The sequence below is a fragment of the Oppia nitens genome, unplaced genomic scaffold (genome assembly GCF_028296485.1).
Source record: "Oppia nitens isolate AA-2021 unplaced genomic scaffold, nextdenovo-longstitch-racon4-pilon3 scaffold6_pilon_pilon_pilon, whole genome shotgun sequence".
NCBI classification, from domain to species: domain Eukaryota; kingdom Metazoa; phylum Arthropoda; class Arachnida; order Sarcoptiformes; family Oppiidae; genus Oppia; species Oppia nitens.
In genome coordinates this window covers 518,126-541,996 of record NW_026533250.1, presented here as the reverse complement: position 1 = coordinate 541,996, position 23,871 = coordinate 518,126, and the positions used below count along the sequence as shown (strand labels likewise).

General features: G+C 25.9%; 5 protein-coding genes across 9 annotated transcripts; 2 read left to right on the top strand and 3 right to left on the bottom strand.

Annotated features, from left to right (window-relative positions):
• Positions 1–511: 511 nt before the first annotated feature.
• LOC128962617 (probable 39S ribosomal protein L45, mitochondrial) lies at positions 512–1,763 on the bottom strand. The gene is made up of 2 exons (XM_054309004.1): positions 1,313–1,763; positions 512–1,213 (listed from the first exon to the last, which is right to left on the bottom strand). The coding sequence occupies exons 1-2, from the start codon at positions 1,661–1,663 to the stop codon at positions 524–526; spliced, it is 1,041 nt and encodes a 346-aa protein (XP_054164979.1). The 5' UTR covers positions 1,664–1,763; the 3' UTR covers positions 512–523.
• Positions 1,764–2,226: 463 nt separating this feature from the next.
• On the bottom strand, positions 2,227–4,975 carry LOC128962049 (spidroin-1-like). 2 transcript variants are annotated; one of them, XM_054308372.1, is made up of 4 exons: positions 4,538–4,975; positions 4,278–4,445; positions 4,107–4,223; positions 2,227–4,001 (listed from the first exon to the last, which is right to left on the bottom strand). In XM_054308372.1, exons 1-4 carry the CDS (start codon positions 4,881–4,883, stop codon positions 2,344–2,346), a joined length of 2,289 nt encoding a protein of 762 aa, XP_054164347.1. In that variant the 5' UTR covers positions 4,884–4,975; the 3' UTR covers positions 2,227–2,343. The 2 variants fall into 2 exon arrangements, with proteins under 2 accessions (XP_054164347.1, XP_054164346.1); XM_054308371.1 differs by having other exon boundaries at positions 4,107–4,445; positions 4,538–4,974.
• A 3,450-nt stretch (positions 4,976–8,425) lies between these two features.
• Positions 8,426–11,057, top strand: LOC128962352 (alkylglycerol monooxygenase-like). Its single transcript, XM_054308726.1, has 6 exons — positions 8,426–8,623; positions 9,304–9,431; positions 9,510–9,765; positions 9,825–10,236; positions 10,322–10,568; positions 10,637–11,057. Exons 1-6 carry the CDS (start codon positions 8,426–8,428, stop codon positions 11,055–11,057), a joined length of 1,662 nt encoding a protein of 553 aa, XP_054164701.1.
• A 1,322-nt stretch (positions 11,058–12,379) lies between these two features.
• Positions 12,380–20,231, top strand: LOC128962214 (acyl-CoA:lysophosphatidylglycerol acyltransferase 1-like). 4 transcript variants are annotated; one of them, XM_054308569.1, is made up of 4 exons: positions 12,380–12,431; positions 15,061–15,366; positions 19,301–19,564; positions 19,626–20,231. In XM_054308569.1, the coding sequence occupies exons 2-4, from the start codon at positions 15,087–15,089 to the stop codon at positions 20,105–20,107; spliced, it is 1,026 nt and encodes a 341-aa protein (XP_054164544.1). In that variant the 5' UTR covers positions 12,380–12,431; positions 15,061–15,086; the 3' UTR covers positions 20,108–20,231. The 4 variants fall into 4 exon arrangements, with proteins under 4 accessions (XP_054164544.1, XP_054164545.1, XP_054164547.1 ...); XM_054308570.1 differs by lacking the exon at positions 12,380–12,431 and adding an exon at positions 13,733–13,783; XM_054308572.1 differs by lacking the exon at positions 12,380–12,431 and adding an exon at positions 14,286–14,318.
• A 1,016-nt stretch (positions 20,232–21,247) lies between these two features.
• On the bottom strand, positions 21,248–22,601 carry LOC128962273 (prostatic acid phosphatase-like). The gene has a single exon (XM_054308638.1). The coding sequence runs from the start codon at positions 22,573–22,575 to the stop codon at positions 21,256–21,258; it is 1,320 nt and encodes a 439-aa protein (XP_054164613.1). The 5' UTR covers positions 22,576–22,601; the 3' UTR covers positions 21,248–21,255.
• Positions 22,602–23,871: the final 1,270 nt, after the last annotated feature.

Here is a 23,871-nt window from a genome sequence, read left to right as displayed (position 1 = left end):
TTTTTTTTTAAAAAATCTCTAAAATAATAAACATAGAAAATCTTTCTAATCTATTGATAAGTTAAATCCGGGTAATTGTTGATAGTCGGTGTTAAAATTGAAAAAAATGTTACACAAACACAAAAAAAAATGTCGTCTAAATAAGATTAGAACCTGGGACCTCAATGTTGTCCATTTAGTTGATTATATTTTCCCTCCAATACTAATAACCTAATGCTATTTATCACAGATATATACCGGTATTTTGTCACCGAATAAAATAAAAAATATTTACCGACAAAATATTGTTTAGATTATTCATTAGTATATTTTGATTATTACAGTAACTATAAATTACTTATTTAAAAATACTTGTAAATTAAGATATTTATCGACAATAACTTTATTTAAAAATTAAATTATCTAACTATATATACAATTGATTTTTATTTAATTATAAGGCATTGATCAATGAGTTGACTATATTTTAAAATAATAAATTTTATGATTTTAAACAAAAGAAAAATTATTGTTTGACTATATGTTAAGCGATTGCCGGTTGAGGACCGGTATGTTTGCCGTCACTGCCGCTACCGATTTGTTTCGAATCGTCTTTATCTTTGGATTTCTGGTCAGAAATTATACCGTCCTTTTCGTATAGGATCTCTCTTTCCGTTTTAGGTGGCAGTGCTGGCGGTGACACAAAAGTTCTAATGATTGGCTCTTTCGGTGGCATCCAATTCGGCACAATCTTTGCATGCAATCGCCATTTACCGTACAAATTAGCCAAATGTTTCTCAAACACCACGTACTCCAATACGTCTTTGACTACCGCTTCGCTTCCGTGCATCAGAATACCGAAGCGGTCATAGATGGCCAGTATCTGTCGGGTATGTAATCGTACAGTGATTTGTGCAAACAGATTATTCTTGGACAACACGTCCAGTGTCCTGACGTGAGCCACAGTTGGCTTCTCAATACTGTTAATGAATTGCCACCGAATTGTTTTCAGGTCTGCCTTGTGTGTCATCTGCGGGAACGCGTGTTCTGTCACAAAGTCGTGCAATTGATCCCACTCTTTATCGGCTAACGCCCGGTGGGCCTTCACGTAGAGATCGAGAGCATTCTCGGCAAAGGTCGGTAAGTCGAGTTCGTCCTCATAGGTTCGGACCTTACGTATGGCTAACATAGATTTGCCCTTTTTGGTCAACTGATCCATACGCTGTTTGGCACCCTTTTTGTAGAAGGATAGAGAAAAACATATAAACAGCAATTAGATGATTGACCAACTTATTGATGGCCGCAATTTATCGGCCAATAAAAACCACTCAACTGTTGCCGATATTATTGATGCCTTGCCGTCGCCTTCAGGCGGCACATACGGGTCAAGTATACCGTTTGTACTGGTGATTGTCAGTTCGCGTTCATTGTACATCCGAGGCGGTGCCACACCTTTCTCCTTGAGTCGCGACCGGATCTCTTCGGGTGACAGTTTGTCTTCGAGTCTCATTTCGTTGAAATCGGGTAATTCAATCTTGATCACTTTCCTACTACGTGCCTTTTTCCACGCGCCTTCGGGACCGATGTTCCACGGCTTGATGCCGCGCGCGTAACGCACCGATATGGCGCCGGCCAGTGTCTGACCTCTGGCCACACGCAATAAGTGGCCGCACGTGATGTTCATATTGTAATTTTAAAAAAATATATATTTTTTCACTAATTGTTTTTTATAACTTTACTAAACATTAAATATGTATTCAAATGATTGATAGAAAATATATTAAAACACAAAAAATAATTGTAAACACATTTGTGTTGTATTTTAAAAACGTGTGGCAATTGATATCATTTACTATACAAATGAATTACGTTTACAGTATTATACAGTAATATGTTTTCAAAAATAGGAATATTCTGTTTATTTATTAAAGTTTTGACAATTGATAGACAAAAGTGTTTTTAATGTTTATTTGTAAAAATAATTATTTTATTATTATTATAAAACAAACTTTTACTTTAATTAAAAATTAGATTGTTAGTAATATATTATATTTACTCTATTGTTAATTGCAATTTGCAATATACTGTATATATATGATTTTACAATTATCACTACAAATACTAAATATAAATACTGTATTATAAATTTTTGAACATTACATTTTTGAATACTTTAAATTTGTTTTTTTATTTGTTAAGTGAATGTTGGGCCCAATGGTCAACCAAATAATTAAGATAATTTAAATAGATAATTATTATTTTTGTAAGTTTGAAATGTCACAAAATATTGATTGTTTTATTTTAAATTATAATGTGAAATAATAACTTATAAAATAAAATAATGAATTTAATTAAATAGTAGGCTTATATAAGTACATGTGGAACAGCCGTCAGACCACTAAAGCCTGCTTGTTGTTGTTGTTGCTGCTGTTGTTGGTTACCTCCTAATCCTGCTTGTTGTTGCTGTTGCTGCTGTTGAGCTGCCAGTCCACTACCATAACCACCCAGCAGTGTATGTGGAACTGAATATAAGTTATGCAATAGACCACCACTATAGCCGGCTTGTTGTTGTTGCTGCTGCTGTTGGAGACCAGCGCCTAATCCATAACCACCCGCGAGACCCGCAGCTGCTTGTTGTTGCTGTTGTTGTTGTTGTTGGGCTGCAAGTCCGCCGCCATATAAACCTATAGGTACAGCACCATATAAGCCATATGGTACATGGCTTAAACCTCCAGCTAGTGCAGCTTGTTGTTGTTGTTGCTGCTGTTGACCTCCTAACCCTGCTTGTTGTTGCTGCTGCTGTTGTTGTTGGGCTGTAAGTCCACCGCCATATAAACCTATAGGTGCAGTATTATATAAGCTATATGGTCCATGGCCCAAACCTGCGGCTAGTGCGGCTTGTTGTTGTTGCTGCTGCTGCTGCTGACCTAATCCTGCTTGTTGTTGCTGTTGCTGCTGTTGTTGGGCAGACAATCCAGCTCCATATATACCTATAGGCACAGCACTATATAAGCCATATGGTCCATGGCTTAAACCTCCAGCTAGTGCAGCTTGTTGTTGTTGTTGTTGTTGCTGCTGCTGACCTCCTAATCCTGCTTGTTGTTGTTGCTGCTGTTGTTGTTGTTGGGCTGTAAGTCCAGCACCATATAAACCTAAACCTATAGGTATAGCACCATATAAGCCATGGCCCAAACCTGCGGCTAGTGCGGCTTGTTGTTGTTGTTGCTGCTGCTGCTGACCTAATCCTGCTTGTTGTTGCTGTTGCTGCTGCTGTTGGGCAGACAGTCCAGCACCATATAAACCTATAGGTACAGCACCATATAAGCCATATGGTACATGGCTTAAGCCTCCAGCTAGTGCAGCTTGTTGTTGTTGTTGTTGCTGCTGCTGCTGACCTCCTAATCCTGCTTGTTGTTGTTGTTGCTGTTGTTGTTGAGCAGACAGCCCAGCACCATATAAACCTATAGGTACAGCACCATATAAGCCATATGGTCCATGACTTAAACCTCCGGCTACTGAAGCTTGTTGTTGTTGCTGTTGTTGTTGACCTCCCAATCCTGCTTGTTGTTGCTGCTGTTGTTGGGCGGCTAGTCCAGCAGCATATAATCCATAGTGTCCAAGACCACCTAAACCAGCGGCTACTTGTTGTTGTTGCTGCTGTTGTGCACCATATCCTCCAATACCACCAATTCCTGCCTGTTGTTGCTGTTGTTGTTGTTGAGCAGCCAGTCCAACACCATGCAAACCAATACCATAAATACCATATGGATATCCAATACCTCCAAAATGACCACCATGGGCAGCTTGTTGTTGTTGTTGCTGCTGTTGCTGTGCACCATATCCACCAATTCCTGCCTGTTGTTGTTGCTGTTGTTGTTGTTGAGCTGCCAGTCCAGCACCGTGCAATCCGATCCCATAAATACCATATGGATAACCAATACCACCAAAATGACCACCATGAGCAGCTTGTTGTTGTTGTTGTTGCTGTCCTGCGCCATATCCATATCCGTATCCACCGAGACCTACGATACCAATACATGATCCATAAACACAATAGAGTATAGTTTATATTAAATATAGAGAGCATAGAAATTAGCATAAGATATAACATCTGGAAAACTATATACCGTATGGATGTGCGAGAGCTGCTTGTTGTTGCTGTTGTTGTTGTTGTGCCCCAAGTCCTCCATATCCACCAATTCCTGTTTGTTGTTGTTGCTGCTGTTGTTGTTGGGCAGCTAATCCTGTACCATACAATCCAGCATTATACAAGCCATAGTGTCCCAGACCATAAATACCATATGGATATCCAATACCCCCAAAATGACCACCATGGGCAGCTTGTTGTTGTTGCTGCTGCTGCTGCTGTGCACCAAATCCCCCAATACCACCAATTCCTGCCTGTTGCTGTTGTTGTTGTTGTGCAGCCAGTCCAGCACCGTATCCGTGACCATAAATTCCGAGACCTAAGTTATAATTACAAAAGCATATATAAAATTCATATATAATATAAAGAAGATTAAGATAAAGTATCACAAATATTAAAAACCATAAATACCGTATCTGTGGGCCAGAGATGCTTGTTGTTGCTGTTGTTGCTGTTGAGCGCCAATTCCTCCAAAACCACCACTTCCTGCCTGTTGTTGTTGCTGTTGTTGTAAAGCGCCGGCGAAACCATCTAAGCCTCCATGTCCAGCGTGTTGCTGCTGTTGTTGCTGCTGTAGGGCCCCACCGAACCCACCCAAACCTCCATTCTCTTGTTGCTGCTGTTGTTGACCACCAAAACCTCCATGTTCTGCTTGTTGTTGTTGTTGTTGACCACTGTGACCAAAACCAATAACATCAGTGGAAAATACATTTAACAAAAGTACTAAAATCAATTTTAAACCAATTTTAGGCAACATTTTGTATATTTTATTTAAAAAATTTTATAATAATATTTTATGGCTACTTTGTCCCAGAAGTTGACGACTAACTATGACTATGAAAAAGAAACGGTAGGTTTGATTCGCAAAACACAATACCATAAGGTTCTTCATATGTATTAAATTTCATTTTGTATTTTCGTAATGTTTAACGGATATGACCAACAAGTGATGTCGACAAATGTTTTAATTGATTTTTACGTTTTTTTAGTTAGCAATCTGACTAATGTATAAATTAATTAATTAATTTTTTTTATTATCTTAAATATATTTGACTATAATTATTGATGAATTCTCTATTATATAAAGATATTTTTAGATAATTTCTAACATTAAATTTAATTTTTATGTGTTAGTTGAGTAACTGTCAGTTAGGACTTAACTTGAGATTCTGTGAAGTTTCAAAATGTGAATGTAAAATAGTTATTACATTTACATAATATGGCATTACCAGATTCAAATTCAAAATTGATATTTATATACAAATATAATTTAACAATAATTTGAATTGTCTTTTTTGTTAATTATAAGAGAATTGGTTTATTTGACATTCTTACAAATACTCTATACTTATTAATACTAATTTTTTCAAAACAATTATTATTTTTTAATTATTTTTATTAGATTTTACATATTCGGCAATGTTATCATTTTTGCAAACATTTCATTGATGGAAGGATCTTATATACACATATTTATTGTCGAATTTTTAATTTATTAAAGATATTTTAATAACTATTAATTAATTAATTAAATTTATTTATAACAGTTATTGGTTATGTAACCTTAACATCTTACTTTTTGTTTAAACCTATATTTAAGTATAAAATTTAATTTCTTTTTAACAATTTTAAGTATTTTAGTCTAAGTTAAATGTTAGTTTAATTTGATTATTGTATTGTAGCTTAATTAAAAATTATTAGTGTTTTTTAAATATTAAAATATAATTATATTATATTTTAAGTTAATTTTTTGGGAGCTACATTTTTAAATAAAACTATTAAAAATTAACCTTGATCTTTAGCGCAAAAAAATTGCTAATAGATAATTATTATATTATACAAGTCAAAATTTGAATATTAAGTTGATTTTAATGTGGGACACAGTTTTATGACTACTAAACTACAATATTTGTATTAATAAATTAAATTAAAAAAAATTTAAAGTTAACATTTTAAAATATTTATTTGATTCGTCAATAGATATTTAAAACTAATTTACATTTATTTATAATTTTTTAAATATGATTTTTCCCTTTATAAATATATCTATATATTTTAAGTGTTCCACATATTTGACTATACAGTACTATACTATATGATAGTATAAAACTATTATTTTAAATCACATAACTAGTTATAACTTGATTTAACAGTACAGTACTTTATATTTTATTTATTTATTATATTATATAACTTAAACATTATTAAGTAATGAAAGGGATAATTTAAAAATTTAGATTTTACTAATTAATGATTTATTAAACTAATAATAATATTTTAAATAATTAATTACACTATCTTAATTTATGAGTTTTATTTTTAATTTAAAAAAATATGTTAAACTGTTTTATATTTTACCTTATTAGATTTTCCTATAACCCAAAAAGGTTTTTTAATTATTTTTAATTATTAAATTATTGATATTATAACAATTATTATTAGCTAGCTAGTATCTAATAAAATATACAATATTAATAGAGTTAAAGTATTATAAAAATTTAATTAAATCGGATACAATATAATTCTAAAATTTACCAAAAAAATATAGAAAAATAAAAAAAGGTTTTAATTTTAAACAACTTTCTATATATTTTTAATTTTATTAGTAAAAAACAAAAAAAAAACATATAATGAATCAAATTTGATAGATATTTGTTTCTTTATATTATAATTAATTTTTTGAACTCATTTTTTTCTATCTAAAAACTTGTTTATTTGAAAATAATTTACTTTTCTTAATAAATATTTATCATATTAAAGAAAATTTGTTTACAAAAAAGTTTCTAAAGTAAAATTTTTAAATTTTATTTAACTCAATATTTGATAATTATTACTGCATTTTTAAAAATAAATTTTATTTATCGATACTAAATTAATTAATTAGTAAAGTTATAATATATGTAATTTAACTTTTATTATATTATATAGTTAATGTTTTTTTATTTATATAATTTAAAATTTATAAAAATATAAATACTAACTAAATTAAAACTAACTAACATTATGAAAATTTATATTATATAATTTTATATAACAAATATTATAATAAAGTAATATTTAAAAATATATGTTATGTTATATTATTGAAAACTACAATTCATGTGATTCACTGATGGGTTCACACCCTCTGTAGCCTTATTTCAACAAAACAACAGTTATAGTCAATAAACTTTATCTAGATTTTCACAAAACAAAATATAATATATTTTTTTGTATTATTAAGATTAATATTATTAAAAATTTAATATAATAAAAACTAATGTGTTATAGTTTGACAAACAATTTAAACTAAAAAAAAATCAGATTGATTGTGAATGTGATTTATCATATGTGTGCCATCATTTTTAATACCCCTTTTGCCTTAATTTTACCAACAATGGCATCCCTGTGCTCCTCACAAACATGTAGAGAGAGAGAGAGAGAGAGAGAAAGTAAATTAAATTGAATTAATTATATTATTGAATATTAAGTTAAAGTTAATATAAAATTAAAACAGAATAACACCCAAAGCTATGTTCAACAAAAAAGATGTAATGACCGACTTTGACCTCATAAGCCAATGGGAGAGTTAGTCAGAGAGAGAGAGAGAGAGAGAGAGAGAGAGAGAGCACCAGTAGCTTATCAGACCAACTTTGGGCTGTTTATATACAGTTATATATTTTGATAACTAGGTTTCAAACTTTCTCTCTCTCTCTCTCTCTCTCTCTCCAAAATATAAGAATTATATAACAAAATAAAACTTACTTTTTACAGGAAATTATGTAAAATAAATTAGTTTAGTAAGAAAAAAACAAGTATTGATATGACTATTCGCATTATACACACATCAAAACAGTACACCTCCATAAGCTCCCATAAGATTGGCCATTGAGTTGTCCGATCAGTCAGTGATTACATTTTCGGAGTTTGCCATTTCATTAAGTAGTTTTCAACATATATTTGTGTCGCATAGTTAGGTCATCCCAAAAAAGTGAAGATAGAAAAACGCCATTTCCATTATAAACAGTGTTTTATTTAGTTTAATTGTCACAACAATACTAATAAGTGATATTATTATTTTTTTATTGATAAGTGAATCATCTATTAAACAAAAATTTACTTTAAGACCTTTAAACTTTAAATAGACTTTTTAAAAATAGTGCACAAAATAAATGTTTTGTATAAATGTTGTAAATTAATTATATATTTGGTAAGATTTCAAGATTACATATTCAAGTAATTAAACTTATATTTGTAATAATTAAATTTTGTATTATATTAATTAATTAATTAATAAAAGTTCGTCAACGTTAACAAATCATGATAAACATATCGGAAACGTTAGCCACACTGGCCAACAGTTCACCACTGGCCAAAACATCAGTAGAGCACTTGCACACGTGTGGCCAGAGATTATTAGATGGTGGTATTGAACAATTGGGCTGGATGTTTTATCTAATATCACCAAACAAATCATTATTTAATACACCACACGAAGTGCCCAATTATGAAGTTCAGGTAAAAATATTTAGTAATTTTAATTTAATTCATCTAAAAAAATATATGAAAATTTTTGCTTAAAAAATCTGCACACATATTAATATGCCCTCCTGTAATAAAATCATCTTGCTAAGTTTGTCTCTTATCGTCTGGGTAAAATTGTTGGTAAATTTGTGCTTGTTAGTTATCATCCAATATTTTATCTAGGTTGTTTAGGTTATAAATCTAATTATAACAAAATTTATTAGTTATTTTTCTTAATGCTCTTATGTTTGTTTGTTTAATAATATATATATCGATATTTGTTTATAATTATCAATAATTATTGTAGATTTCATTAAATCTTAGATTTTAACAATAAATGTTTTAAATAACTTTATTAATTTTATTCTATTTAATTAATTTGTTTAATAATAATTTTAAATATTTAAAACACAATAATATTTAAATATAAAAAGTCTTTATAATTAAGCATATTTAAAAAAACATTTATAAAAAATTAATCTTAAAACATAACTTTTTTATTTTTAATCTGTATGTAAGATATTATTCTTTATACAAATTTAAACTTTTTTTTTAGTTGAAATAAATTAAGACTGATTTTAATAATAATTATTTTATTGTAATTAATAATAATTAATTTTAATCTCACTTTTTCGGTTTACATCCGACAACAACAACACTAAAAAAACAAAAAGATTTTTCCAATATTTACTCTATTTATGGTTATCGAGCAAATCATACGGTTTTTTCAACGCAAACGTGCGTCAAGAGTGACGGATATACTCATCAATTTAGGCGCCGGACTCTTGTTTGTCGTCGCGAGGTTTGTTGACAAAAAAAATCCTAATTTATATAATTGCTATTATTTTATTTAAAAATTATTTTTAATCATAAAATATAGAGTTTTACTATTGGGCACTGTTTTGAGTATATTTTACTTTTTATACGACAACTATCGTATCGTTGATCTGCCGCCGACCTGTATATCGACGTGGTTTTTGTCACTATTGCTCATTGAGTTTGTCTATTATTGGGTTCATCGATCACTACACGAGATCAACATATTCTGGGCCAGTCATCAGTTTCATCACAACGCCGTAGACATAGATGTGTCCACCACATTGAGGGACACCCTAATAGATCTCGTTATTTATGAAGTAATATAAAAAAACTTAATTAATAATTAAAATTAATCGTTTGTTTTCCATTTATATAGTTTTTTCCAATACCGTTAGCCCTAATTATACCGCCACCCATACTACTGGTACACATGCAGTTTTCACTCATCTATCAGGTATGGCTTCACACAGAGATAGTCAGCCATTTGGGACCACTTGAGTACATCATTAATACTCCTCGTCAGCACCGGGTTCATCACGGAAAGAACCCGTACTGTATTGATAAAAACTATGGGGCACTCATCATGATATGGGACCGTGTATTTGGCACCTATCAGGCCGAGGAAGAAAAAATAGCTTTTGGCACCACTGCTGAACCATATAAGACATTTGATTCAACAACTCTTCAGTTTTACTATTATTATGACAGTGTTTGGACCAAATTCAAGCAAATGCAAGGCTTCGGCAATAAAATGAAGGCATTATTTTATGGTCCGGGATGGGCACCGGGTCAGTACTAATCTAATTACAATTACTAAAATACAACACAATAATGTAATAATAATAATAATAATAATATTTTTCATACATTAAGGCAAACCACGGTGTGGTTTACTATCAGACATACCTGATGTGGACCCCTTTGCCCCACTGGAGCGCTATGACCCTCCCATAGCTACGTGGAAATTATTATATTGTATGGTTCACGGCTTTTTGGTGGCATTAGGTTTCTATGTAGTCACTGATCACCCGTTGATCCGGTACTCGCATATCAATTTAATGATACTCTTTATCTATATTATACTAACATTGACCGCTTTTGGTACAATATTTGATGGAAGGTTAGATTAATTTATTAAACCAAAAATAATAGATACCAAAGCTAACCAATAATTTTTTTATTGATAAGACCAATGGCTCCAATTGTCGAAACGGGTCGTTGTATACTATTTTTCCTGTTCGACACATACATTGTCAGCTCATGGATGGATAGTTCGCTTTCACCACAATTTCGCGGACTCACTGAATCTGTGTTCATAATTATCCGAATTTTACACTTCATGTCTATTGTTCTCTGGCTAATGGTTTGGCTGAACAGTACAAACAAACGATGCAAAGAAACCCACGACAAGATGTCACTCATGAAAGAAGACAAGTATATCGATAGCTATACGTTGGAGAAGAATAGTCCGACACAGAGAGGTCTTGTCATCCGTCGTATGGTTTTCCTTAGCGCAGGATTTTTCTCTTTCTTTGCGATGTTTTTTGTATTTTCTCTTCGTTATGATGAGTGCACACACTTTCTAACCCTAAATAAAGTCGATTTATAAATATTAATGAAAAATAAGAAAAAAAATGTTCACAATATTATCGGTGAAAAAGATTTCCAATTATTTCTTTATAAAAAAAATCCAAGAAATTACTAATTTGTTTAATAAATTGAATTATTTTACATTATATATACACACAGTATAATGAAATTGTTTTATAAATAATTCATTAATATTTTGTTTTGTTTTGTTATATACTATTCATATTCATTGACCTTTTGTTTTATAATTTTTATAATTTTTCATTTGCTAAGTATTTTTTAAAAATATATTGTTTATTAATTATATTAGAGTTTATTATTAAATGGATAAATACTTTATTTTACGATTGTTATATTTTTAAAAATATTTTTTTTATATCAGTGATAATATTATTTGGATATAAGATTTCTATTAACATTTTTATAATAATAATTTTATTATTATTAATTAATTTAAATGCTAAAAAATTTAAAAATAAAGAAATTACTAATATTTCAACTAAATTTAATATAAATAAAATAAAAAATTTATAAATTATAAATAATATAATATTTTATTATTATATAGACTATGTATTTATTATTGGAGTAATTTGTAGTTATTTTGTACACACATTATAATTTAAGTAAAAAACTTAGTTTAGTTGAAAACACTAACAAGTATTGTAAGTATTGTTAGTTTATATAAATTTAATACATTATAATTTTATTTAAAAAAAACATTTTATTGAGTCATTGATATAAAGTAATACGAGAGGAATAATGCGTGCAAATTGTTTATATAAATTGAATTTGTATTTTTTAATATTGAAATTTTTAAATATGATAAACAAAATTAAAATAATAACTATTACAGAACTGCCCATATTTTATTTAATTTTGTTTATCATATAATTGTTTAGTTTAAAAAAATTCAATATTAAAAAAATACAAATCATATAAACAATTTGCATACATTATTCCTCTCGTATTGCTTGATATCAATCTCTCAATAAATTGTTTTTAATTAAATTATAATGTATTATATGAATTTACAATATGTAAATTGTTGATTTTTCTATTATATTTTTTTAATTAATTTTTATTAAATTGCTTAAATTATTAAACCAGCAAATAATATACTTATTTTAATGATCAATCAAATCTATATAAAAATAAAACTATACAATTATAAAGTTTTTAATCATTAAATTTCAATGACACCCCAAACCATATGTTTACTTATAGACATTTATCAGACAATAATAGTCATTATTAATCTAAAATTTCAATGAGAAAATATTTCATAGTTTTGTTATACAGTAAGATTGAAAACATTTTATTTTGAATATTTAGTAATTTACTAAATATTGTTTTATATTTAATATCTACCGAAAAAAAATTCAATTTGAAAGTAAGTAAAATTATTAATATAATATAAAATTTTTAATTTTTATTAATAGTTTATTTTATATTTAAAAACAAAATATAATTTTTTATTACTTAGTATGAAAAAAATAATCGTTAAAGATTTATTTCTACATTGTATATACAGTATATACAATAAACTATTTGTATAAGATATTATGTTTACTTGTAATTAAATAATTAAATATATTTATATTTAATAGAATTATAGTATATATTTCTATTTTGTATAAAATATTAAAATTTTGAAAGAAATTTATTAATCTAGAATCAAAAAAAAAAATAATTTTGTTGTTAAAACACACAATCGTTTTTTACTGATTATTAATTTGTTAAACTTTTCATTTAATAATAAGTTAGTTTATTAAAGGTTAAAAAACTAATTGTAAATATTAACAAATATCAACATTACATTACATTTTTAAATTATAAAAAAATTGTCATTAACATTTGCATTGAACTTCTAATTAATAAATACAATATTTATTGTTAATGATTATAATTAAGTTCATAGACATTATTAAATATCACAGATAATGAATAATAATTTTGTATTTTAGCATTTTTTTTGAGGCAATAATTAAACTTGTGTTTATTTGTAAATGTATATCTAATATGTATGTAGAAATGTATGTATATATGTATGTATGTGTTTGTGTCTGTATTTTTAAAAACCATTGAAATTGAAAGTAAAAAAAATCTTAATTTGCTTTGGGCTGACCTCAAACCTAACAATATTAGGTCACCGGCATTCACGTAGCCTACATGTGCCTTATAAGTGGATATGCATGAAAGTGTATATAACTTTTATTATCTTTATTAATATACAAAAAAAATATGTATAGCTATTGTTACACTAACTGTAATATACAGTATTTAAAAAACTTTTATTTTTTTTACTTAATATTACAAAAACCATAAGGAAAAATGTGAATATTTATTGTTGTGATTTAGATTTAGATTAATATATATATATTAGTTTTTTATATGGTTATCAATCCTAAATTGAATATCATTTTGAAAATAAAATTTAACTTGATAATTTAATTTTATTTAAAAATAACTAAATAGTTAGCATGTAACTTTTTTTCTATAGATATAATTAATTATTGATAACATTCAAACATATATTAATAAACAACATTTTGAGCGTAATTTGTGTTCAAAAATAGTATGATTTTTGTCTCTACCCGTACTGTACTGTATGTGTCATACAAAGTGTTATCAAATATTTAACAACAAATTAATAGTATTAATAGTACTCTATATATGATATAATACTGTATAGAAAAATCCGGCAAAAAATATCCATTGATTTTACTGTACATACAGTTTATGGTATTATTATTATTATTATTATTATTATTATTATTATTATTACTATTACTATAGTATTGTTATTATGATTATTATATTATTATTTCATTTTTAAATACATTGTGTATCATATGTTTTGTCAGTTTTTTGTTGTTGTTTTTTGTTGTCAGATAAAAAACATTATTATCATTATTAGTAGTAATAATAATTAATTGTCAAATGATTTTTTTGTATTTCATTTATTAATAACAAAATTTGTGTCCAAAACTGTTTTGAATGACAATATGATTAAAATTAATTAATATCTTATAATAATATTAATTATTGACTCCTATTATTGGTATGTGTTTTGATGGTGTGTTTGATGTAATTAATAATAATAATAACAAACATATAAATAAATAATAATTTTTAATAATTAAAACATATTTATTGAGAGAGAAAAAACAAAATATTAATTTAGACAATAAAGTGTATTATAATTTGTTATATTAAACGTTTGATACAATTATATGATAATACAATACATAAGCAAATGTATTGATGGCAACCCATCGTAATTGAAATATTAATATTATAATTACATATATATTTGCGTAATCCATATAATAACATATATAAAGTAAATATCATATATTATATTATATGATTCATTTATTTTGAAATTATAATTAAATAATAATAATATTAACAATTTATTATTTTATAATTTTTTTTGTTATCAATATTTTTTAGTATATACAGTATAGTACATAAATATATTATTATTATTATATTAATAATACTATATGATAATTTGTTTTATTAAAATAATTAATATATAAAAAAAACATAATATACAGTATCTTATATATATATACTCATCTCTAAAATTATTAATAATAATATGTTTAAATTAATTTATTAATATTTAATTTTTCAATTATAATATGTTATTATAAGTATTATGTTATCTCATTTGATAAATTAAATCATATACTGTAAACTAACAGTGTATATAATATTGAATTATTTTTGTTTTAAATTATGTGTTGCAATAATTAATTTACAACAAAAAATAAATTTTTAATTACGTTCATAACAGTAGTAGTAATAATATTTTGAAGTATAAAATAATAATATAAATATTTTTTAAAAAATTTGTGAACATAAATACCAAATTGAAATTAAATTAGAAATTTAGCAAAAAAATCGATTTGAAAACTTAAATAATTTATTAATTTTGATATTTGATATCATTTAAAAATAATTTAATATTATATAATATTAATAAATTTGTGGTTTTTTTTAATTGTAAGCCTATACCTAAAAGGGTTGATTAGTTATGTTGTGGACATACAGTCAGGCGGACGTCCAGAAGATGCTATTCAACGTATGGTCATACCTACGGGTGGTGACAATCATCATCCATAACCTATACGTCATACCCATCTACCTGTTCATAAATTGGACACTACTGGTTCCTCTCTATTATCTCAATATTCACAAGTATATGATTGTTGAGAACTATCTCTACAATTGGTGTCTATATGTTGTCAGCTCCTGGAGCTATGGCGCTGGTCTAGCCATACATGAGTTTGGCGATGACTTGTATCGTCTTAAAGGTAATTATCATAATAATAATGATTAGAAATTTCCATTTTATGTGGTTATCTATTTTAATAACTAATAATTTTTAAAAATATTTAATTATTGTAAATATCTAATGTTTTTAATTTTATGTCAGATTTTTAAAATATATTTTTTGTTTCATTTTCATTAATTGAAAAGTGTTAACTTTGTTAATAGTATTAAAATATACCTGTGTGTAAATATTAAAATAACGGTATATATATATATATATATATATAAATATTATATATATATATATATAAAATCACATTGTTATTGAGGGAAAGTCCTTCATAAAGTTTTTTAATTATTAATTCTGATTGTTTCAACAATATTTGTTTTAAGTACTGGATTTTACGTTGAAATATATTTTTTTTGAGTAATTATTTTGATGAGTTTTAACATCAATTACTAGTTTAACGAGTTTCTAAATAATAATGAAAAATTAAGCCATTCAATTATTTAAACTATCTAATCGTAAAAAGTAATTAATAATACAATTATTAAATTCTCTATAAATTTGCTTAAATATACTGTATTATCCTTTTTATGTATAATTTTGATGATATAAATATTACAAAACTATTGATTCGTTAAATGATTATTTAAAATGAATATATAATAATATACAGTGTTATTAGTATTAATTTGCTTTATGATTAATAACATATATCATATTTGTATATATAAATCATTATATAATATAATAGTAGGTTTCGATCAAATTTATTCCATCGTTTTAATACCAAAAGTTCCTAAAGTTCCCTTGAAATTCCTAAATAATTTTCTTTTGCTACACACCTATTGTACCCTAAACAACATATTTTATTATGATATACGAAAAACAAATATTATATTTAACTGTATTTTAAGTGATATTGATAAATAGTATGACTAAATTTATTGAATTGAAATTTATTTTTAAATATTTAATATTTTTTTGCAAAATATTTAAGTTTTGATACTATTTATATTAAATATATATATATTTCCTTTCTAACGATTAAGGGATGGAAAATAAAATATTTTCCCGACAATTTGGAGGGATTTTATTATGGAACTTCCCTCCCTGGAAAAGTTGCTCGAACTCTAAATATAATTAAACTATAACTTTAGACTATAAATAATCCCTTATGTATGCGTTATATTATTTCTAAAATAAAAATTAATTATAATAAATGCTATTTTTTTAGCAAAAATACAGTTACATTTTTTGACAAATATAGTATACTGTAGATAATATTAATAGTATTGATTGATAAATAAATCTCAAGGATTTTATTGCATTATTTTTCTTTTTGTAAACATATGTTTGTAGAAAGAAAATGTATTGAAATAAAATGTTAAATAAACTGAAAATGTTTTTTCTAATATAATGTAAAAACCAAATGATGTATCAGTCTATTGATTTGTTGTTGTTTTTTGATAACATAATTGTTATATATTTTATTTTTACATTGTGTTTTATCAGATAGTATTTCAAATCGGATGGAAATAAAAAACTTTTATTATTGTATATCTATTATTGTCTTCCGATTTGTTTTTTTTTTAGTTTTATCATTTGATTTGTTGACTGTATTAATAACTTTCAATAATAATGTCAATATATATAATGTATTTGTTTTTTTAAACGATAGTCAACTACTATCTGTCATTAAAAGCCCGAGATTTTTGTTTGAAATTATATTTTGTAAGCATTTCTTTATACATTATTTATCAAAAGTTAAGTTTATAAATACATATTTTAGATAATTATTAATTCACATAGATTTTTGTTTTTGTTAGTAAAATCGTATGATTTGTGGACTTTTGAATTTATAAGTAATAATAATAATAATAATAGATAAATAAAATAAATTATTTTTAGTTACTTTGTTTTRTAATTTATTATGAATAAATATTATTACAGTACTGTATGTTACAGTATTTGCACTTTACTTATACAGTAAAATTGAACATTAATTGCAAATTGTTTTCACATTATTTACATAATGTTATGTTTTATCCAATAATTTTATTGTTTATTTTCATTTTACTAATAAAGTAGTAGTCATTATTAGAGACACCAAATTATGTGTAGCGGTTATATACAGTAAAGATTTTCAAATAAGACTCTCTGACGTAATAAAAAGTAATACTAGTAAAAAATTCATACAAATACAACATTACATATATTTATAATAATTGTAGTCCTCATAGTATAGATATAAAATTGTATTACATGTTGTCATTTATTGTACTAATAGTATGACAATCATTTGATTTATTATAGGTCTTTACGGTTTAAGTGTGTGCATAGCATTAATAGTGTATTCTTATTAGGTCACTCTTAGACAACGTTATCATATTTATTGTTAAATAGAAATAAATATGATAACGTTGTCTAAGAGTGACCTAATAAAAATACACTATTATAGATACAAAAATTAGATGCACATATCACATGATACAAATCAACTTTTTTGCACTACTCCTAAACTACGTTATCATATATACTGTTTAAACTAAGAGCGCATTTTTCAAACAATAATTTCAGTTTAAATTATTTTATAATATATTTGTTTTATTATATTTGTTTATATATATTGTATTTTATATATTAATACTGAAAATACATTAAAATAATTAAAACTTATTGTAATTATTATTTAAAATGAAATTATTGTTTGAAAAATGCGCTCTTAGTTTAAACAGTATATATGATAACGTAGTTTAGGAGTAGTGCAAAAAAGTTGATTTGTATCATGTGATATGTGCATCTAATTTTTGTATCTATAATATTAATGCTATGCACACACTTAAACCGTAAAGACCTATAATGAATCAAATGATTGTCATACTATTAGTACAATAAATGACAACATGTAATACAATTTTATATCTATATATTTATATCTCGATATATATGAATGTACGATACATAACATGATTACATGACGTAATAATCGAGAGTCGTTATTCAACCACAGGACTGTATATATACATATATATTTCAAAAAATAAACACATTTAACTACATTTTTTATTATTAATAAAAATTATACATTTATTTCGAAATTAATAAATTAAAAGTATATAAAACATTAATTTTATACAAAAATTATTAATTTTTCAAATATTTACAAAAATGTCATACTGTGTGATAACAGTGACCTGAGATTAATTCAAAGATATTATTAAAATTGAAATGAATTTATATAATGTAACATAAATTTATATATACTTTTTAAGGTATTAATATTATAAATTATATTTGAGACATTTATTATGATATAATATATTAAAATTGTTTTAAGACAAACAATGAGTGTCTTAAAATTAATTATTAAAAATATGTAAAAAATTAATTATCATTTTTAAAAATATGTAACACTTATTTTAATGTCTATAGTAATTATATGATTATTTTATTTTATTTTTTGATAACTGAACTAACTAATAACGTTTTTGAATTAATTACTACAGTATAATAAATTAGCAAATTTATAGTAATTACATTAATTGAATTATAAAAATAATTGATAAAAGAAATATAAAAATAACATTTTTTATATATTATTTCAAATTGATTTAATTTATTGATTCAATAATAGAAATTATTGGCTTATTAAAGCATGAAAAAATTTTTAATATAAAAGTGATAATATTCAATATAATATTTACTAAAAACTTGCAAAATATTTATTTAAATATATATTTATAATTCAGAAAACATGTATTTTTCACAAAATCTCAAAAATACTATAACTATATTTTTGTCAAATATAACAATCAATATAACAAATTTAGTAATTATTTTTACATATTTTTGTAAATGATTTATTTTTAGATAAAATGCTAAATATTTAATTAAATATTTTTCATACTTTACTGTATTATTGATTAATAACATTAATATTATTATTATATATGATTATCGATAACCAGAGGAAAAGTCACGTTTACTGGTGATCGCCAACCATCAGTCAACGGCCGACGTGCCGCTAATAATGCAATCATTCACATCCCGGAGCCAACGGATACTGTTATGGATAATGGATGTGGCATTCAAATGGACCAACTTTGGTGTCGTTTCCATAACCCATGGCGACTATTTTCTGAACACAAAAAGCTATCAAACGGGAGACATATACCGACACACAATCACTAAATACAGTCAATTCAAAGATCTCATTATCTTATTTCCAGAAGGTATTACCCAAATATCTACCAGTATTTGAGTTTCTAAATGAAAACAATTACTATTTTTCAGGTGGTTTTCGTTATAAGCGTTTGAATTCATCGAACAAATACGCGGAAAAACATAATTATCCGCTACTATCGCACGTCACATATCCCCGATTTGGCGCCTATAGCGAGCTCATGGAGTCAGATGTTGGTGTCACTCATGTAGTTGATCTAACCATAGGCTACGAAGATCTACAAAATCCGCAGACAATACTTGATATCGCACGCGGACACAAAAAATCTTACGTTTTATTTAATTATCGTATATTTGACATCCGAAAGAATCCGGAGATCCGTACGGAACAGTGGCTCAATCAGATTTGGCGGGAAAAAGAGGAACTCCTTTTTAAATACTATACCGACAAACAGTCTGTGTTACAAACATTACAAAAATTCAATATTGTAACTCTGAGTTGGATCAAAATAATAGCCATTCACGGGTTTTATCTATCATTTTGGTTGGCTTTCTATGTATTATACAAAGCAACCAAATATTATATGTTTTGATTAATATTTTGTGAAACCAAACTTAAACCAAATCTATTCTCTCATTTAATATTCCTGTAATTGATTTAGTGATTACACTGTAGGTATTTATCCCCTAATTGTACTTATTTTTGTTTAATTGATGTATTGTTTAATATTTATTAAGGTTTAAAACCGAAAAATTATTTATAACAATACATTAATTACATTTTAAAAATTAAGTTACAGATAAATATTGAGACTATTAGTGACAGTCCTTGATATAAAGTTTAAAACGTTTTGACTAAATTACATCTAATGTTATATTATCACTGATTTATGAGTTTATATTGAGTTTTTGATTTATTTAATTTATATAATATTTTTATTTGTACGACACATGTTTGCTATACATTACATTGACTAATTTTTTATAAATTTTTTTAATTATATTTTTAAGAATATAATAGACCACTATTGAATGTTTTATTAATAAATTTATTTAATGAATTTAATTTATATTAAACATGAGATTAATTTGTTTTTTGGTTTAATTAACATTCAAAAGTTGTCTAAATCAATAGTTTTTATATATATACTGTATGTTATATAATTTATCTCATTTATTGTCAATTAATTGAGCAGTGATCAATAAAATTTGTGTTAAATATATATAATTTATATCTTAAAACTATATGCATATAAAAATTTACTAATAGTACACATATTTTACTCATCATTGCAGATAATGTATTTGTCTATTAAATTGTACTCAATTTTAACTATAATGTAAAGTTATGTACATATATATTATATATACCGGTATTTAATATACAGTATATCAATATTTTTTTTGTGACAGTATGTGACAATTTAAACAAATTACAAATATTTTTGTGATCTAAATATTTAATATTTATATTTAGTTTGATATTTATAATAACAAACAAATTAGAGAACTATTTTGTCAATACATTATATTTTAGATATTTTGTTAATTAAAGTCATTTATAATTTTGTTGTAATATTCGCGTATAATATTAATTTTGTTGTAATAGTAATAATAATAACAATAATTTCAATGAATTACATAAGTATAATAATAAAAATAAAAATATTCATTATTTATACATATATTGAAACATAATTTTTAAAATCAAGAATATTATGACACAATCTGTTATTCAATTTCAGTGACTCCTCATGAATCTGATGACCAGTATATTGATKCCCAGTAATGCAACGCCAATAGCTATGCCGACCACCATAAATAACATTTGACCCAAAACAACATTTTTATTGGCCTCACTATTGTCATCATCAATACCGCATAGTTTATTAAAATCCTCGTAAAACCATTTGGTATTTTGTGATTCAAAAGTTTCAAACGGTTTTCCCAAATTCAGTTTATATGGTATACGGTTAAGTGTGTCGTTAAAATAGTAAATGTCGACAAAGTATTTGTCGGCTACCTGTGCACTGTTAGGTCGCTCATGTAATTCAAATATAATGGATGCACCGTAGGCCGGTATCATATTGTTATATAGATTTAGTAATTGTAAGAGAGGTACGACTATCGTGTCGTGAGTTGAATACACATACAATTTAAATGGTTTTTTAACACTACTCTCGTTATGTTTGCTATCGATTACGAGTTTCATGTTATTGATGAGCGTCTGAATGAGATTTCCGATCCTAATTCTCAATATAAACTCCCGGTTCCAATCATAGACATAACTTCCTACTGAAAACACACGCAACACATCCAGAACCTGCGTTTGATTATATGGCGCATCAGTTGTGGTAAAGTTAGGCCAAATGCGATCCCTTTCCCATTCAATATTGAGTGTATCGTAAAATTGTTGTCCTCTATAGAGACTTGTTATCGATTCGTTGAACAATATCTTCAGATACTGACTGATTGTATTTGAGTTGTAATCCGTAAATATTTTCATCACATCCTCGGAATCGCTGATAATTTGATGTTCTTTTGTCGCCTTCGGACACTTCTTATGAGGAACAAGTAGTGTGTCGTCATCTTTGGGCATAAATGTCTCGATAGGAAACGGTAGCCACATTTTGGCCAATACTGGATTACCCGTTTGAGCCCAGTTCCATATGCCACGGGTTTCTGGATAGAGACCGGCCAACAAACACTGTACACTTTCGATACACCTGTGCTCTATCGAACTCCGGGCATACACTTCGCGGGGTGAATAGTCGTCACCCAAATACAGGTCATACCATTGCCGTAAATATTCGCCAATTTTATACATCCGATATTTGCCTGCATTGGTCAACGCACCGTAACCTTCGGGCCAGTACTTTGAGTCCCGAAACGGGTCAGTAGTGGGAAACGAGTCCTTAAGTGCTGTCCGTTCTCCATGTCTGTGCACTATCTGTACAAGTCTTAGTGTTTCTATATTGTGATCAATCCAATCGGGAACTGTCTGAGCTTGTAATAGACCGGCCGTCAAAACTATTGTAGCAATTGTTGTCATCACAATCATAATGAATGATAATATTGTGTAAATTTTTTGATAACAACTTTGCAATCAATTTCAAATTATTTTAAATACTAAGTATTTTTGTGTCAACAATTTTTTATAGTTAAAAACATAATTATAAAATATTAACTTAAATTAACTAAAAATACTTTTATAATATTTTTTATTATACATTTTATTTAAGTATATTTTGAGTTGTACAGTATATAAAAAATTTATTGACACACAAAAAAATAAATAAATTCAATATTAACGCACATTAGTTATCTAATCATTGTAAGTGCCATCAATTTAAGTGATTATTATAATAATTATTATTATTACAAGTAATCTCAAAATTGCTATACATTAGTATTATTAGTATAGGCAACATATAAATTTATTATTTAATTGCATTCAAATTTAGTTCATTAACTAAACACATGTTTTAAAACATAAATACGATAAACTTTACAACACAATAATAAACTTTTAAAAATTTTTATAAAATTACTTAATAGTAGGTTATATTTTGATAGATTGATATACTGTGAAATATTTTTAAAATTTAATTAATTAGTAACACTATTTTGACAATCATTAAGTATTGACAAAAAATAGTTTTTTGTTAACTCTATAATAATTATAGTTGATTTCCTGTATGTTATCCAATATTTATTGATCAAATAGTTATATATTTTTAAAAATGTTGTAACATTTCTAAAATATTTTGTGAACATTAATATTATTTTGTAATATCTATTTTATATTCACTATTTATATCTAAATAATTGCTTAACATTTGTGATGCATGACTAAAATTTTATAATGATAATATGATTAGCATTTAATTTTGATATAATATCTAATATATTTTTTGTTATTTTATTTTAATTCATTTATAATTAAAAAAATAACCTTCTTAACAATGTTAAATAAATTTTATGCTTATTTCTATTATGTAAATGTATATAATAACAATATTACTCAAAGATAAAGATATAATAAAAACAAACTAAATTTATAAATATTAGTTTTTATAATTGTATAAATAAATGAGTAAATTTATGTAATATTTAAAAATAAAATGTATTTATAACTTATAAGATTATATACAAATATATATATATATATAAAGTATATCTGTATAATATTAATAGATATTATATGCAATTCTTTTTTGTTTTATTTGAATTCAATTTAACTTATTATTATTAACACAATTTCGGAATCTAATTGAAGGTTGTTTGTTATACAGTATATATTTATTACTAATTAATATATATTGTATATTAGTATTGCATTTGATTGACATTATAA

Coding starts and splice junctions, on each gene's coding strand:
- LOC128962617 (XM_054309004.1), bottom strand. CDS start 1,663: ATGAACATCACGTGCGGCCACTTATTGCGTGTGGCCAGAGGTCAGACA. Junction 1,214..1,312: donor CATCAATAATATCGGCAACA/GTTGAGTGGTTT, acceptor TTCTACAAAAAG/GGTGCCAAACAGCGTATGGA.
- LOC128962049 (XM_054308371.1), bottom strand. CDS start 4,883: ATGTTGCCTAAAATTGGTTTAAAATTGATTTTAGTACTTTTGTTAAAT. Junction 4,446..4,537: donor ATCTCTGGCCCACAGATACG/GTATTTATGGTT, acceptor ATTATAACTTAG/GTCTCGGAATTTATGGTCAC. Junction 4,002..4,106: donor AGCTCTCGCACATCCATACG/GTATATAGTTTT, acceptor TTGGTATCGTAG/GTCTCGGTGGATACGGATAT.
- LOC128962352 (XM_054308726.1), top strand. CDS start 8,426: ATGATAAACATATCGGAAACGTTAGCCACACTGGCCAACAGTTCACCA. Junction 9,766..9,824: donor TAGATCTCGTTATTTATGAA/GTAATATAAAAA, acceptor CCATTTATATAG/TTTTTTCCAATACCGTTAGC. Junction 10,237..10,321: donor TGGTCCGGGATGGGCACCGG/GTCAGTACTAAT, acceptor TCATACATTAAG/GCAAACCACGGTGTGGTTTA.
- LOC128962214 (XM_054308569.1), top strand. CDS start 15,087: ATGTTGTGGACATACAGTCAGGCGGACGTCCAGAAGATGCTATTCAAC. Junction 15,367..19,300: donor TGACTTGTATCGTCTTAAAG/GTAATTATCATA, acceptor ATCGATAACCAG/AGGAAAAGTCACGTTTACTG. Junction 19,565..19,625: donor CATTATCTTATTTCCAGAAG/GTATTACCCAAA, acceptor ACTATTTTTCAG/GTGGTTTTCGTTATAAGCGT.